General features: G+C 40.9%; 1 protein-coding gene across 3 annotated transcripts in view; it reads right to left on the bottom strand.

The window, feature by feature from the left end:
- Positions 1–2,441: 2,441 nt before the first annotated feature.
- Positions 2,442–17,375, bottom strand: part of INO80D (INO80 complex subunit D) — a 46,146-nt gene continuing 31,212 nt past the window's right edge. The window contains exons 10-13 of one of the 3 annotated variants that reach the window (XM_058027602.1): positions 17,098–17,315; positions 16,549–16,706; positions 14,391–15,583; positions 2,442–4,875 (exon numbers count right to left, since the gene is read on the bottom strand). In XM_058027602.1, coding sequence (XP_057883585.1) covers positions 14,415–15,583; positions 16,549–16,706; positions 17,098–17,315 — 1,545 coding nt within the window. In that variant the 3' untranslated portion in view covers positions 2,442–4,875; positions 14,391–14,414. Of the gene's footprint in view, positions 4,876–8,064; positions 8,401–14,390; positions 15,584–16,548; positions 16,707–17,097; positions 17,316–17,375 lie in introns of those variants that run through there. The other 2 variants (XM_058027604.1, XM_058027603.1) reach the window with 2 other exon arrangements.

Here is a 17,375-nt window from a genome sequence, read left to right as displayed (position 1 = left end):
TCAAGGGAGGTATTGGATGTAGATACAAAACTCGTGTGCCACTGTTCCCCCACAGAAATACAAGAATTCACCTCAATATCAAAGATACTTTGCCTTCAGGGACATGCCTAGCACAATACTTTAATTTTTTCCTTAGATTCAGTGGTACCATATTTTCCTTAGATTCACCGGCACTTTCCACAATTTATAAATTAGCAATAACAATAAAACAAGGCAGCCATTCCTGGGCTGAACCTCATGTCAGCAAATATGATACTGATCTCTTAGCCCCTTAAAAAAGCATCCTGTATCTCTAGTTCAGACCTGAAAGCTGCAGAGTACCAACCCCGTGCTTGAGATGTAGGGTCCAGGGGATACTGTGGAAGATGGCCCCCATTCTTTCCTGCCTGTAACTACGGAGGGAGACAGGTTGTCTTCACCTCTGCAGTAAGCCAGCTCCCAAATTTAATAAAGGTTTCTCCTTCCAATTGCTTCACTGAATACCAGAGCAACACTTGCTCTTGTAACAAAATGTCACTTGCTTTTCAAGTACAAACTACATGAGCTTTCCTGAGAAAATAATTGCCAGCTATTAAAAAGCTACTGTTGGAGCTTGAGAGGACTATTAAAATACAAAGAGAAATGTACCACATTCTTCCTGAATTGATACTTCAAACAAAACCTATTTTTGTTTTGAAATGTGGCACTAGAACAATGACCAGTTGCTTTTGTATTTCAGACTGAGAGTCATGCAATCATTTTCTAACAGCAGCATTTCTGTGTTGTTCATGAAAATAGTGGGGGAAAAAAGCCACAGGTCAGTCAGTCTCTGCCATAGTCAGCAGAGGAGTCTCAATCCATCTCCCATCAAGTCTCTCATCACACTGGGGAATGTCCTGCTCAGGACCAGAGTGGACACATTTGCTTCTGCCAGGGAGTCATCCCCAGGGAAGAGCCTCCATTTTCCTAACTTCCACCTTCTTAGTCCTCATTACAGCCTCAAATCTTACACCAAACAGCAACTTACTGTTGCTGTTTTCTTAAAAGCAGACTATAAACAAGTATTTTCTCCATAACTGTCAATTCTTCCTCTTGCCCTCTTGAGTGCTACTTGAGATGGAGCAGTTTGAAGGATCAGCTTTGTAATATCCACATGCACAGCCAGAATTGCATCAGTAACAGACCAGAACTGCCTCATCTCTCCTACCCCTAGAACATCCAAGTGTGTCAGGCCCATAACCTTGAGAATTCCCTAGAAAGGACAAGGTTGAGGTAGATTTTCTCAAGCCATATTGCACTGAACTTACACTGCTGTACTGTCCTTTAGTTGGCTTTAAGCATCTGTTCTTTTCTGTCATGACTCTGTTTTGATAAAGGTCTGGATGCAGCACTTCCAGTGCACTCCCATCTCCCAGGAACACGAGGTATTAGAGCAGTTTCATCTTTGCCACAAAACCTTTGCAGCACCTGTTGGCATGAAAGACTACACCATTCACTGACACTACTTGCCCCTCAGCCTGCATTACAACCAGGTACTGTGAAATGCTGCCCTAATTACGCTGTCTAGAATAGCTGGGCCACTGTTCATTAAAAGACAAGTCAAATTACTGAATCTCTCTCTCATCAATCTCTGTTGGTTGTTATTCTGATGACCAGGTCAGCATTAAGACTGCTAATGAAAAACAGAACCTGGCAGATGACCTCACTAAGGACACAGCTGCTCCCCCACAAGTCACAACCTTAAACACACTGGAGATGGAGACAGACAAGCAAAGCAAACACCACTGAAAGCACAAACTCTCGTGTCAGAAAGCAGAGAAGAAAGACTTCACAAAACAAATGGTGACAGGGAGATGCAGCAGCCATCTACTTACTGTGAAGTGTCCAAGGGGTAGTTCTGCCTAAAGAGAGGACATCCTTCAAGCTATTGTGGAAAAGCCACTCTGGGAGCTCAGCCTTGGCACTGGAAGGGCAGTGCCAGCCAAGGCAGCCCTGTTGGCACAGGGTGGCACAAACAGCTGCTGTGTCCAAACAGTGTGGTGGCAATTCCCAGTGTCTGACCAGTGTAGGTCATATCCATACCTTGGCCTGGCAAGCCTGCCTGAGAGCTGAGCAGAGCACCAAGCAACATCATTTCTCATCCACATGCTATCACCAAATAACGCCAAACTCCAACTTAACCAGTTTTGTTGATGAAGCAAGTATATATTTTTTAAATCTCAGAAAACATAACCACATACATGAGAAAATTCTATTCTATATCCCTTAAATTATACTTCCTCAAACTGGAAAACAGGATGAAGAGGATCTGGTCCCCAGACCAGTGATCCAGAGCTAGAAAGCACTATAATTAGAACCAGGACTGCGACTGAAGACCCCAGGTTGTTAGCAAAACTAATTAGCTAATGTCATTAGAAAGCAACAGAGAATAAGCAAGAGCCGACTCAGACTCTACAGCAATCTAAGCAAAGGACAGTTTAATAACTGTACTTACGATATGTTTTAAAAGGAAAAAAAAATCACTTCATGGAGTAGGTTTCATCCTGGGCAATATCCATACACTTGGACTTGGCAAAATGGCTTGGAGAAGAGGGTTTCATCATAGTAAACACAGCTACTTCACAGCAAGATTTATTAATACATCCAAAAGAAAGAAAGAAAATCATTTTGTCACACTATATACAGATAATACATACAGTGTTTTATACACATATTACATCAGTTTTTACACAAGAAAAATATACATAAAAATGTAAACTTTTGTATACAAAAACCCTTAAACAAATTAAACAAGGACCAGATAACAAAAGGAGACCAATCTATTATCATTTAATTGATTTTTTTTTAAATGGTAATACAGTACATTCATTGAGAAGTATGAGGAATATGTGAGCCAACCTTTCCTATTTAAAGGGAAAGTACAAACACAAGCTTTCCTCCCCGCCCCTGGAATGCTGTCCGTGAGCCTCCAGCACTAGAGGTGGTGTGAGTTGCCATTGCTGCCAGGGCCCCTGAGGGAAGGAGCCCTTGTTCACCACACTGTCCCCAAGGGACACATGCACAGAAGCGAGCTGGGCTGGGCTGTTTGTGCGTATTAGCCAGGCTTCCAGCTAATACCATGAGACGGGACGCGGCAGTGCCCGTTTGTATGTTCCCTTTAAGCAGTCATTCAGTGGATTAGCCTTGCTGGAGGAAGTTGCTTATTTTTCCCAATGTATGGTATGCTGAACACATGTGTCAGATATGAGAGGGAAGAAGGAAGGGGTGTAAGAGACTGCTAATCCTTGCTACCATGCAGTTACTTCAAAATCAGGTACATTTGCAAGCTACAATTCACTGGTTCAAAATACACTGCCTCACCTTTGCTTTCCCACTGCAACTTGTTTACATTTTAAACTCTAGTGACCGAACAACTGTATGAGGCTCTTTGTTACAAGGCTGTTTCTGATATCAAAGCATGATCAAGCTACCTTTAAAATGACACCAAACACAAACTTCTCGGAGACAGCCTTAAAAAGAGAGAGCATTCCCTCTAAGCACTTCAGATTGTCCATTTGCCACCTTATTTTATCAAGTCTAGGATAAATATATTTACCCTGAACTGGAAAAAGGATATTGGTCGAGCTTCTGGTATCTGTTTTGCTCCATTTGCAGATAAATATTTTTGGGAATTACAGGGAAAAAATCCCAAAAAACAAAGCCAAATTTTAAAACCTCAGGCATAAAAGTAAGAAGGGAATTATTTAACATGTTGGTGAAAAAAACAGTTGCAGAAACTTGAACTTGTTGGAAACAAACAGACGATAGATTCCAATGAAGGCTTCTCACATTAAATAAGTTAGACGGGTTACAGACATCTTCAATAAAAACATCCATCCTCCACAAAGTATGTTAAAATGAAACACAATAGTGATGCACTGGTATTTCTCCTAAAAAGGACAGAAGGACATGAAATCTCCTTAGTGATATCAGTACTATTGAATGTAGGAGGTGAACAATGATTTACAAAAGTAATGAGGGGAAAAGAAAATCATGAATCATTTATTATAATTGGACAAAAGGGGGATGGGGCAGAATGTAATTACTGTATGCCTCAGAAACATCTAAACGAAATAAATACTTAGAAACTCGTGTTTCCATTTCTTTCACCTAAACGAGGGTGGGAATAAGGGCTTGTCTGCTTGCTTTTGTTTTTTTTTTGTTTCCTTTTTTTTCTTTTCCTTTTTAAAATAACAACCCTTCTAGTAAAAATTCAAAAGACAATTACAAATGGCTTTAGATAATTAAAAGTCTCCTTTTTAAAATAAAACTTTGATAACACATTTCTCCATTTCTTCTATATAATGCAGCTTCAGTGAGAATAAGTAATAAGGGACAGCAATTTGCAAAAAAAAAAAACTGAGAAAAAAAAATGCCAACCAAGTTTTCGTAACATATACACATGTATATGCAGGACATCTACACTCTATATACATATTTAATATAGGTATGCATGAGTATATATCAGGAGATAACCAACAGGTACATTCTCCACATACACAAACTGAAATAGCGTAATAGGCGTGTGCGTATCAATCCACACTGTCCACACGCAGTACACAGACATCCATACACACGCCCCAACATATCCAACATATGTATCATAGAAGCCATGTGTGACTGCATGAAAGCTCAGATGGAACAGTTCACCAGTTACCTTTTTCTAACAGAAATGCAAGGAAGACAAAATTCCATGGCTGAATTGTGGCCAAGAAAAATTGTGTCATAGCCATATTGAAAACATGGAATCCAGTATGGCTCGATGACAGAACTGGAGCAGCATTCTCCTCTGAAACTGAAGCCTAAGATACACAGCACTTCAATGTGACTGAGCAGGTTGCTGACAGCTGCTTTCTGCTAAAAGGATATAGAAGCTCCATTTAGCCAGAAAACAGAAAATAAAACACTTCAGCCCATAATTTACTTGCATAAGCAATATTACCCAATACACAACTAGATGCAAAGTGCTAGCATGTTAATGGTCAACTCTGCACTCCATTTTAAAATCTGTTTTATGATAAAGTGTAACAAACTGTGTTTCTTTTGATATGTTTGATGACAACCCCATTGCTCAGAACAGAGCACAGGGCTGCCTTCTGCTTACTTCCTGTGTTATGGGAGATACAAATCAAACTTCTTTTTTCTCCCTAAGGTTGAAAATTGGAAGGTAGTATTTGGTGGGTGCAGTTGTCTCATTTTGACCATTTAAAAATATAATGCTGGGTTAACCTTTTAATATGCTAGAAGCTCTGCATCAGGTTCCATGAAAAGTTTGTATTCATCTGCAAATCAATCACAGTCCTACTGAATCACAATTGAAGCTGGGGAAGTTGCATAAGTTCAAGCAGATGCTCAGGGCCCAATTCAGCTACCACTCCAGTCACCAAGAGAATTTCCCTCATGCATAAGCAGAGCTGGATTGGGCCATTAAAGCTGATTGCTGCTAGCAAGAGAAACTGCAGAGATGCAGGGACAAGGAGGAGCTGGAATGGAGGCAATGGAGCAGGGAAGCAGAAGAAGTTGGCATTTTGCAAGAGGCCTCAAAGAGACTAAATATAAAACAAAAGCAGAGACACAGAAAGGAAACTCCACTGCGAGGGCTGAGGTAACACAAGCCAATGGTGGCCAAGCTCAGATCAGTCTCTGAGTCATCCAGACCCCTCAGAAGAATTTAGAACAACTTGTCTGGCACAAGTGCTTACCTGTTACACATATGTTAGGTGGACAGTCCCTCTCTTTAGCTCACACACTCACTGGTGTTACAGCTAATGTACAGGTGTGTGACACAAGGTATATTCCACCTATCAATCTGTATGCATGTATATATAGATTTAGATTGATTGCATTCATACATATTTATTGTACTTCATGAGGGCAAGTCCACATTCAGCAAAATGCTTGTTATCTCATATACAGATATACCTCTCTGTACACAAAAATGGGTCTATTCTCCTCCATAAAGGCATAAAGATTTCTGCTCCTAATTCCCATTACCACCAAATAAGCAGAAGAAAAGGCCTCTGACAACTTCCACCACCCTAACCTTTTGCCTCTATGCAAATGTGTCAGAAACAAATCGTGGAGAGAAGGAAAGGGAGAGAGATGCCTGGGGGAGCATCAACATCATGATATGGAGGGGAATAAAAGAAAAATTGTAAAAAATTTCAAATTTCCATTCAATACTAGAAGCTCTGTTTTTCTAAAAAGGTTTCTAAAGTCACTGGGATCATCATAGAAGTGATACTGTATGAATAAATAACAATTAGGCTACTTTCTCCAGCCTAAATAGAACAATATGAAGAGTAAGCCAATCTGAAGAATGTTTCTGACTTCTCACAATTTCAAATGAGAACTCCCATAAAGAAATCTTTCTTCTCCAATTATGAAAAAAAGGTAAGTGGTCAAAATCAAATTCAGAATTTTACAGCCTAAATGAAACTCCCTTGACTGAATGCGTATTTTGTTCTGCAATCCCACAACAGAAATTTTGGGGCAAAATTGATACACACAAACATCCTCAGAAGAGAAAAAAAATCTGCTTTGGAGACAAGATCCTTTTAGGAATGGAGACCACTGCACAAACAGCACCCCTTACAATCTAATTGGAAAACACAAGAACACTGATTGACAACATTTTCCAAGTCAGACCGTAGGAGATTCAGGTATTAATTTGCAAAGATACAGCAATTCTCATGCCTCTCCATCCCACTGAATGCAAACCTTCCCATTCAGTTTGTTCTGGAAAACTCCTTTCTTCCATCATTCCTCCTCCCCCATTTGTTTTATTTAAAGGCTGTCTTTGGGAGCTTGGTATTTTCATGGCATTTTAAACAGGGCTCAAAGCAACTCATTTGAAAAACAGTAAAATTGACATGATATCAGAGTTAGCCTCATAACAGAAGATTATATAGTAGAGAGTTTCAGTTATTTATATAACAGTGAGGACATAACAACCCCCTACTAAATAATCACATTTCTACAATACATTCCATCACCTCTTGACTACTTTTCTCTTTACAAAACTATGACCTACATACAATATACACATTCGTATCACACATACATCCCCCCCCAATGCATATTTTTGTGTGTATATATAATACATACATGCACACAAGCAGTCTAATTCTATTTATAAGTCACAGTGGGAATTCCTTTGTGAGGAAAGGAGGGGAAAATTCCTGAATAAGACACTGTAGATTCCTAATGTTCCAACTTTTCAAATTCCAACTCACAGAGCTAACTGGAAATAAATACATTTAAAAAAAGAAAAGGTCTTACAAACTTGGTTCACAACTCCCAGCTACAGTAGTTGGATTTTTAAATTTGATCTATTTACCCTGTAACTAAATTTCTAATCATAGGTACAAACCACGGATAAATTATTGCAGAATGTAACACTCAAAATTTAAAAAGAGTTATAGGAACAGTAATATAAGGGTTAAAAAGAGTTCTATACTTGTTGATACAGGATACCATTTTATTTTATTTATATATATATCTATATATAGATATAGATATCTGCAAGGTAGCAAAGAATAGCTGTACACCTTGACACGGCAAAGATCCAGTGTAAAAAGGTGCTTCACTAGTTTGTTTTTCCAAAAAAGCTTGTATATAATTTTATAGCTATTAAAAACACATATGCAACATAATTCATTACACTCAATACAGCTTTAGTATAAAACTTATAATTTATGAGGTGATGTTAATAGCATAAATTAATATACCATTTCTCTTAAAATCTACAATAAGTATTCTGAAAGCTCATTGGGGAAGGGTATCTTTAAATAAAAAGTTTAAAGCTGAGCGTGATGAAAAAGATTCTGTATGTTGAAGTTGAGATGAGAGCCCCGAGAAGAGAAAGAGTCCGTAAGCCAGACACTGTTGACTACAAAACTGAACAAAGATTTCTCCTTCTTGCGCTCTCACTTAGGTGACGCTCTACTTAAATTATTATTTACTTTTAAAACTATTAACTTTTTTCCTTTTTTTTTTTTCCTTTTTTTTTTTTTTTTTCTTTTTTTCTTTTTTTGTTAACTGCCCTTATTTCCACAAGGAATCCCTGAGACATACCCAAAACTGTACAGTGAAGGTCATCACTGTTCAGAGAAACTGGTTCAACCCCTTCTGGTAGGATGTAGCTATTTTGCATGAGAATCAAAATGTCCATCACTTCAGAATGAATCTACTTGCACCAGAACCAACTACACTGTTTAAGATGCAGGTTAGAGAGTCATTTCAGGGCAAATCAGTCCACTCCAAGGTAGAAGCCAATGCCATCGCAGTTAGCTACATCACAGCAACCTGCACCAAAGTTAAAGTTTTCCAGAGGATATCTGGGAACGTTACCTATCCAGAGTTCATCTCCGTGGGCACCAGCTGACAAGGAGAAAGCAGGTTAAACATTAGCATCACTGGACCAAGTTCAACATGCCTATGTGCTCACACATGGGTAACTCTGGACATCTCACTGTGTGTGTGTTTGGGGCACTAGCAAGAGGAAGAGGAGGAAGAATGCATTTTTCTACAGCAAGTACACTTTATGGTCAAAAGCCTAAGGTTCATCCTATTCACTTTCAGACCAAATTCTACGACCTCAAGTAGACTGAAAAGGTGCCAACACTTACTTCAAGGAGACAGATAAAAAAGCCTTTTCCAACTATTGCTCTCAACTTACAGCCATGCTCACTTTGTCCTTTCATGCTTCCACTACATTACTTCATTCCACAGTAGCTACAAAAGGAGGAGAGTAAAACAGGGCAAAGCAAAGAACTCAACAACCATAAGAAGTACCAGACAGCAAAGGGAAAATAGTTAATACCATTTGGGATTTTTTTTAAAAAGAGGCTGAAGACACAAGTGATAGAATTGTTTTAAGATGCATCTTTTCTAACTCCTTCTCCTTCCCCAAACTTTTTTTCCTAACAGTGCCTTTGTCTAGTTTTAAAGATAAGACTAAAACTTTAACTGATCAGAACTAAGGTCTCCTATGACCAGACCTCTCCTGAAGTCCAAAAGTTGAAGTTTAGTGAACGCAAATATAGATTTTTGTCACCAATCCTCCTTACTTTTATTTGGGCTTGAGTGTATTAAGAAAGAGTAATTTAAATTTTAATTCGTGACTTTCTACTGATACACATCTCAAATGAAGAGGAACTTCTCAGAAGGTAAAATCTTGCTAAAAATGCCTCAGTGTTCACTGCTAGCATGTGCACACCCATGATCAATGTTGTACCCTCAGTATCTAGTTCATGGCATATTAGCATGCTGTGAAACATCTCTCTACTCAGTGATCTGAAAAATACTTTGTTCTATTGCACTGTCATTCTAGCATCCAAATACATGTTATGAATTGCAGAAATCTCTCCTCCAGTTCATCTTACAGTCAGATTTGCTCAGAACCACAGAAGACTTACCAGCTGGCATAACTTACAGTGGAGAAGTGTCTGAGAATGGGAAAACAGATGCAAGAATGATGAAGAATGTGGAGTGGAAGGAAATAAAGGAGGTATGAGAAGTAGCCCACAAATCCCCATCATTAAATGTTACCCAGAAGATCAGAAAGACCTTGTGGTCAGAAGGTGAGAAAGACCTAAAGATCCAGCCAGCACACTAGCCCCAAACTATTCCCTCAGTTACTCTTTCTGGCACTACTGAACCTTGCAAGAGGTCTGCACAGGAGAGTCCTTCACATGTAGAAACACAAAAGGAAAAATACCCCAGTTCCACCAGGGAAGCTGCCTGGACAGCCACACAAATGTCTCACTGCCCAAGGTCACTACAGGTAACTTTTCTATTGTTTGTTGGCTGAAAGCACCTCCTACCATTGTCCTGCAAGTCTTGAAAGGTTAACTGCAGGTAGCTGATCATCTAAAAACGTTTCCCTCTTCTCTGCCCAAAGGCTCATCCTGCTGGAGAATTCATGAGCAGATTTAGCTCACTGCAGCACAAAGACAGGGAGAAATACCCGTGGAGGCCTGGCAATGCCTACAGGGATATCCAGCAGCAAGGAGGCTGCAGGAGCTCAGAGAACAGCTGGAGCTCAGAAGCAGCACAGGTAGACACCAGGGCCAGCTTCTCAGGAAAGAAAACTGCCCACTGTTCATTGTATACCTTTGCAGGACTCTCTTGGCAAACAGATTCAAACCCAGAATGCATGTAGATGTGGTTACAGCAAGACAAAGTTTCAAACTGAATATGGCTGCTGGTTTGCAGGCTCAGTCTGAGGTCTTTTTCCTCGGCCATGCCCCTAAAGCCAGTGACAGCTCACAACAGAAAATCCTAATTTTTCAATACTCATCTTCCTTTTATAAAAAAAATAAAATAAAAGGCCACTTCTTTTGGCTTCTCTCTGCTATTAGGTACAATTCCTCTTTGACAATTTATTTTCTCTGATTTTTTGCCTAGCAGGCAATAAGCTTCTCAGGGCTTTCAGTGCTTTCCAAACCAGAACTGCAAATCCCCATTTTCAGTTGGAAATCTAGCTGTTGCCATTTTCCCCACAGTGCCTGAGGCAGACCTGCAACTGTGCTACCTCTCAGCATTATCAATTTAGTGCCTTTATGCTCAGCCATACATAGAAGCATGCTACTAATGAGAAGGGATCTAAGCAAGAACCCAGAGGAACTGGAAGGCAGGAAGAGACAGAGTTCTTGTATCATAATTATGAAGCCAAAGAACAAATCAACTTTGAGGTATCTAAGTGCATATGGTTCCCCTCAAAGCTGGTGTAAGGTCTTCTTGGGTGAAAGGAAACGTCAAAGCATGTCTTAGAGAATGCCTTTTGCACCAGAAGAGCATGAAGCTATTCCTGACAAGCCTCTGTACATTGTCAAAATTAATCTTGTGTTAAATACTTTTGTACAGAGACTAATTGAGGTGCTATTATTGCCAAAATTATGCAAATTATGTCTAATTTTTTTTCATTCTTTAAAACTCCAATCTCATGTGAGGGAATTGACTTTTAGGTTCAACTAGCCTTATTCTATTTGTCAACACATAAAGGGCACAACAGGTATTGAGCATCTGAAATTGCTACACTGGCTCTTTGGTGAAGGGGTGACAAGATGCTAATTGCTATAAGAGCTGATACTCAAAAACATTTGTGAGGGAGCATGGAATCTACTTGGGAACCACATAAATAACAGCCTCGAGGACCACCTTAACCAGGCCAGCAGGATTTCCCAGAGAAAGAGGTGTGAAATATCTCTGACTACACATACCTCTCAATTAGATCTCTTGCATCCAACAGTAAGACACTGATGCACTGAAGTCAGCATGTTGTGTGGGTGTAGAAAGCCACCTGGAATGATCCACCTTGTAAAGCTAAGATCAAGACCCGTAACTGCTTGGCAGCCATGAAACCATGAAATCGGTGGTAGTGAAAAAATGAGAAGTGAACCAGGAAAAGGCAAGGGTGGTGGCCCGTTTCAGAACACTGTGGCAGACAGGACAGGGAGATTCCTATTTCAATTGTACACAAACTGAAGTTTATTTTTGAAAGTGCAGCTTTATTGCAAACTTAGTTTGCTCATGGAAAAATGTAATGCAGTCAGTTTTCAGAGAAGAGTCGTCAAGCGATACACAAAGATTGAAATCTAAGTGGGGAAGAGACTTGATGTCCCAAGCTACTTTAAAGAAACTCAGGCACATAAAGGCCATTGATTTCAAATGGTAATAATGGACCTCCATTGCTCTGATAGCTTCTGAAATTCCCTGTCTAAATCAATGCACAGATTAGGAGCTGGGTTCTGTTCTGAGTTAGACCAGTACAAACTCACTGTGACCTTAGACTGGAAAGCTCCTCTGTAATTTACACCAACACAACCAAGCAGAACTCGGTTCTCAGCTCCTATTATCCTCTCTTCCCTCCCAGCATTTGCTAAGAAAGAGAAACATGGTGTGGGGCAAATATACTCTGCACTAGCTGCAGCTTCATTAGAAGTTTGATGGGCACAAGAACCATTTCAAGACCAAAGTCCTGAAACCAATACATAGAAATTAACACCCTCTAAAATTACATGAATTCACAAGCAGATTAAGGAATTAACCATTTGGTATACTAGTTCTCCACTTTTTTCAGTCAGACATCACAGCACATTGAAGAAGGTAGATGAACACAACAAAAATCATCTGCAAATCAAACAGTTGTCTCCTCAACAAAGTATGGGTAACATAATATAAAAATAAATAAAAGCCTTGTCAGATTTGCCTCATTCGCAATTATCACTGGGCATTCCTCAATCAGCAGGACAATCACAAGCAGGATTTCATAGGCTTCAATTAAACTTTTTATGTGGTTTAAAAACATTTAAGTGTTACAAACATATTTAAATCACCACTTAAAATATTCGGCTTATATTATTAAGATCTATTTTACCAAGTATGAAATAATGACTTCATAACAACAGAAGCATGAAAATAATTTTTGTTTCTTCCACCCATATACAACTGCAATTTCAGAAAAAGACATATGCATCATCCATACTCTTTTATATTTAAAGAGGACAGATCCTTCAAGAAAAGAGGGATAATATGATTGCTACAATCGTTAGAAGACACAAGACCTATCCCATTTAAACTCTGTTCCTTAGGAAGATGGAAGGAGAGGTTTGGGTCAGATATTTTGGTGTGTGCCTGACTGCTAACGAAATGAATTTCTATAGCAACTAAACTTCATTCAGTGATCCTTTCCTCAGAAAATTTATTAAGCCTTCCTATTACATGTGCTTGGTTCTCTTAATTTCCTGAAATAGACTGTAATTCACACAGGTAGAATAAAATCCATTGTCTACAGTACAAGACTGAAATGTAGAATTTTCTATTGTCTCTCATCTGCATCTCTGAAACAAACCAAGGAGAGTAGAGACTTCTATTAAACAGGAGTTACTTTTACAGTCAAAATCAGGTACAGTAGCAAGTTTGAGCCCTAGAGAGTCATAAGCAAATTCCTTCTTGATAAGGAGATACAAGTAAACACCTCAGAATTTCTGCTGCTATTACCTCTTGGTTTAAAGAACAAAATTAAAAAGTAATAACTATTTTAAGAAATCAAAAACCTAGCTGACTACTTTCTTTAGGAATTGCAATTACTACCGAAGAGTGAATAGTGTCATTAGCAGGTGATCAGCACAAACAAAACCATCCTGCAGACAGAAGAAATTGTTACCTATTTTGCATTAGTGATTTTTCTTTTGGTTTGCCATGACTGGTGATAGGTACCTGCTAGTTCCTTACATTCAGCTTCCCAAACAGAGCATCAAACCCTACAAATGTTGGAAAAACTATATGGCTCTCAGGGGATTAAAAACTGTCCAAGAAAGTCTCACTAGTTAGACATATTGTGAAAAATGCATCCATTTGAAACTTACAATGGGTCTGACCTAGACTTGTGTGGATGGGCAGAAAACCAACCTAATTCTTCCTGTTTCAGCTGGGAAATTCCTGTCAGCCTGTCAGGCGAAGAGTTCTGGACAAAGACACACTTGAAAAGGCAAATCATCAATGCTACAAGGCCACAGTAATTCAGCAAGGAAGGAAATTTCTCACAGGAACCTTCTCTAATCCATGATCTATATTTCAATCCTTCTGTTTCTCTTTGTTTTCCTGGGCTAACTTCGTAACAGCCTTCAAATTTATGGGCAACCAGTCAACTGATCTCTTTGTTACTCAATGAATTACAAATCGTGATAAAAAAAAAAACAACCAAAAATCAGCATGCAGTAAGAACAGTGACCAGTTCTGGAAGGGGACAACTACTTCTTCACCAAAAGAAGAAAAGGAATCGCTGCTCCCTGCACCCCAAACACACACACACACAGAGGAGGTCAAGAGACTATGTCAAGAAACTGCCAAACTCATCCTTGAATTGTGATCTTGATTTAGGACTTCAGTGCACCACTCTCAAATCAATGTGTGCAGCCAAGTTTTCTATGCCAAATGCTACCTTTGGAAAAAGAGTAAATAAAAAAAAAAAAAAAACAAGAGATTTCTTCCCACTGGAAAACCTTCTACCAGATGCTAATGGGATGGCAAGCACTGATCCGAACCCTAGGGAACAGTAACATGCATCAGTGATCTGAGGTATCTTCCCATTTCTAGGTCTTACTGCTAAGATCATTTACATCCAGTAACTGTGCTGTATCCTTAAGGAATTATTGGGGAACAGTGAACCTGCCTGCAATAAATGAGCACCGGTGCCTGACGAGCACATGTGAATGCTACAGCAAGGTTCACAGAGGGCTAACCCTGGTCAGTACTGAAGCAGGGGTTTTCTTCTCAACCCCCTCTTAAAATAAAGGGAAGAGAAGACAGACAAAATAAAGAGAAAGGAAAAAAGGAAAGATAGAAAACACAGGTCCCCCATCTACCTGCAGGGAGCCAGGCAGACAAGCTCAGTTGGAGGTGGTGAAGGGCGCGGATGCGTTATTGGTACTGGTAGCGGTGGCACCGGTCACTGCGAAGCCCGTGGGAGGAGCTATGGAGCTGTGGCTGGGCTGCAGGTCCTTGGGAATGCCACTGTGGGAGCTCAGCTGGTGCCCAAAGGCTGCGCTGAACTGAGGGAGCTGTTGTTTGGGGGAGGTGGAGCCCATGAGTTCAGCGGAGGCAGGACCCATGCCACTGAAACTGGTCTGCGGTAACCCCGGAAGCACACTGGAGCTGTTGGGGGTCACAGTGGCGAAGGCAGGCTGTGTGGTCTCTGAGTGCGAGGTGGTAGGTGGTGTGGACAGGGAGGTGGACAGGAGGTGTCCATCTGCACCAAGAAGGTTGCTAAACGGAGAGGGGTCCCCAAGATTGACCGGAAGATTTCCCCAGTGAGTTCTGGGGTTGACCACCCCGCTAAGTGGCACATCCAGCTGCGTTGGGAGCAAGTGCTGTGCCATCATGGGCATCTCTGCTGAGAAGGTAGCTGCCAAGTTATCACCAGAAAAGGATGTGGTGTGAGGGGATGTGATATGGTCACTGTAGGGAGACGGCACATGCTCACTATCATAATGGCTTCCATGGGGTGAGGAGTGTGAATGGTCACTGCTGTATTGCTGTCGTGAGGTGATCAGGTCATCTGCCTTGCTCAGCAGCTGGGCAGGGTGGGGCCTCTGGGAGGCATGGCTGCCATCATGAAGTCCATGAAACTGTCCCGGGAAGGCTCTCTCCCCAAGGCCACTCTGGCTTATCAGAGTGGCAGAAGTAAGGCCAACGTTGGCTGGGGCTGAGAACTGCCCCTGGATCTGCCCTGCCAGGGGCGTAGGTGGGTTGGACAAGGTAGCAGAACGGAGCAAGTTCTCATCCAGCTCCAGAGCGGAGAAATTATCGTGTACTATACGCCCATTCAACAGCTCCCCCAGATCCGTGTTAACCTCTCGACTCAAGGACTGCATTCCTGGAGCTCCAGCACCTGTAGAGAACACCCCTATCGCTCTATCTGCCAGCTCCTGAACTGGCACACCATCTGTCTGTGTAAGTACTCCAATGGTACTCAGGCACTCAAGAGAAGTTACAGCCTGCAGGGCCCGTTCCAGTTCTTCAGCTTCTTCTGTGGTTGGAAGAAGATCTCCATTTTTACCTGCAGAAACAGGGACACCACCAGTTAGTGCACTGCTCTCAGGTGAGCCTGGCCCTGGCACTCAAAGGATGAAGATGTACAGACAGTTCAATACAGAGCTGCACTGTATGATAACCTTCCAGCATGGCTTCCAGTACACAGAAAGTGTCATTCATCAGTGTTCACTAAACAAGCAAGGTAAGAAAACCATGAAATTACACCTTCCTCTTCAATTGAAATCCCCCTCTGCCTGTTCCCTTCCACATACTACAGTAGGAGATGCCTCTTAAACCTCCTAGACTTAGAAGTAAAAATGCTTAAATAAGACCTTCAATGATGCAATAACACATGGTCCTCTTTCTACTTACCACATTACAGCCTGGGCCTAAAATTTACAGAGACAGTATAATTCAGGTTAATTTCAATTCAAACACAGTCTGATGTCACATTGTATCAGAAAATGACCAAAGAAATCACGTACCCAACTCCAGGCTGTTCTAATTTTTTTGTTATAAGTTATAGGTACTGAGCTTTAGAATGCAGAAATTCAAGCACATTTCTGATCAAAAGCTAGTTTCAAAAATGTATTTAAAGATTTTATTCTTACTCTCTTCTCTTTTTATCAAAGGCCAACATTGACTGTGATTCCAGCCCCACTCGATGGCAGAAAGATGCCATTACTGAGAACACTCTTGATTAAACTGTAACACTGACAGGCAGTAAAAATGTAAAATGAATTATTAAAATACTAAACCAATTATGGTTCTCAGAGCAGTAATTACATGAGCAAGCAGAGAACTATGCACACAGCCTTCTTAAAGTCTGCTTTACTTCAGAGCTCCCAAACAATAGAGCAAACGCACACTTCCTTCTCTAGAATTTACTACCTCTGTAGGAAAGCAAGCAACTCCTCAAAATGCAGTTTAGAAACACTCAATTCTTCAGTTCACTGACTGTGTTCAAGCTAGCATAAAATAAAATGGTACCTTCAAAGAAATCAAAATCTTGCAAGTCATCAGGCAGCCGTGGCAGGACATCAGAGAAGTCCTCCTGATTCAATTCCAAGTCATGTGGAATGTCTGTGATTTCATTGGCGATATCATCAGGCAGCTCATCGGCACTGAGCTCTGGAGTGGAGGGGCTCCTGAACAAAAAGGAACATTAGTCCCTGGTGTTCAACTCTGCTTGCTCCAAAGGACAACCTATCAGTGCACATCCATCTACAATGCATGCTTCCCCACACAGTCTTTCCTCCATTATCTAGGGAAAAAATGCTTTTAGGTAGCGTCTTTAGGAAGCTTACACTTAGGCTACTCATTAACTACATAAGAGGCAACATCAGGAGCAAAATATTTTACCCATCAAACCCAATCATTGCTCAAAGCCAAAATGACCCACCACTTAAAGGTTTTATTCAACAGCCACATGGAGATGGAATTTTTAGGCCTGCTCCAGATGCTGCTTGGCAGCTTTGTACAGAGCTCACTGGCAGTGCTCAGGCCAGCAGTGGGAAACTGGGCAGGAGCAGCACTGACCGTATGTGGGGTATCTCTACTGGCAGTGAGACAGTGGCAGGCATGGTGAGGTTCCCTTGGGGCACTGCAGGAGGAATGGGTTTCTGGGGCCGGCGTGGGCCTCGCCTTCTCTTCTTCTTGTGTTTTTTGGTAAGTGCAGGTGGCTTCGTTTTTTTCCTGGGTTTCCTCTGCTGCTGGTGCTGAACTTTACGGGAGCTGTCCCCTCTCAAGAAATTATCCTTTGGGAGCAAAACAATACCAATGGGAGCATATTAAGAACAAGTATTACTTTCCTAGCT

Source organism: Melospiza georgiana, chromosome 7, assembly GCF_028018845.1.
Source record: "Melospiza georgiana isolate bMelGeo1 chromosome 7, bMelGeo1.pri, whole genome shotgun sequence".
Taxonomy (NCBI): domain Eukaryota; kingdom Metazoa; phylum Chordata; class Aves; order Passeriformes; family Passerellidae; genus Melospiza; species Melospiza georgiana.
The sequence above is the reverse complement of the archived record's forward strand: the minus strand, read 5'-3'. Positions and strand labels throughout refer to the sequence as shown.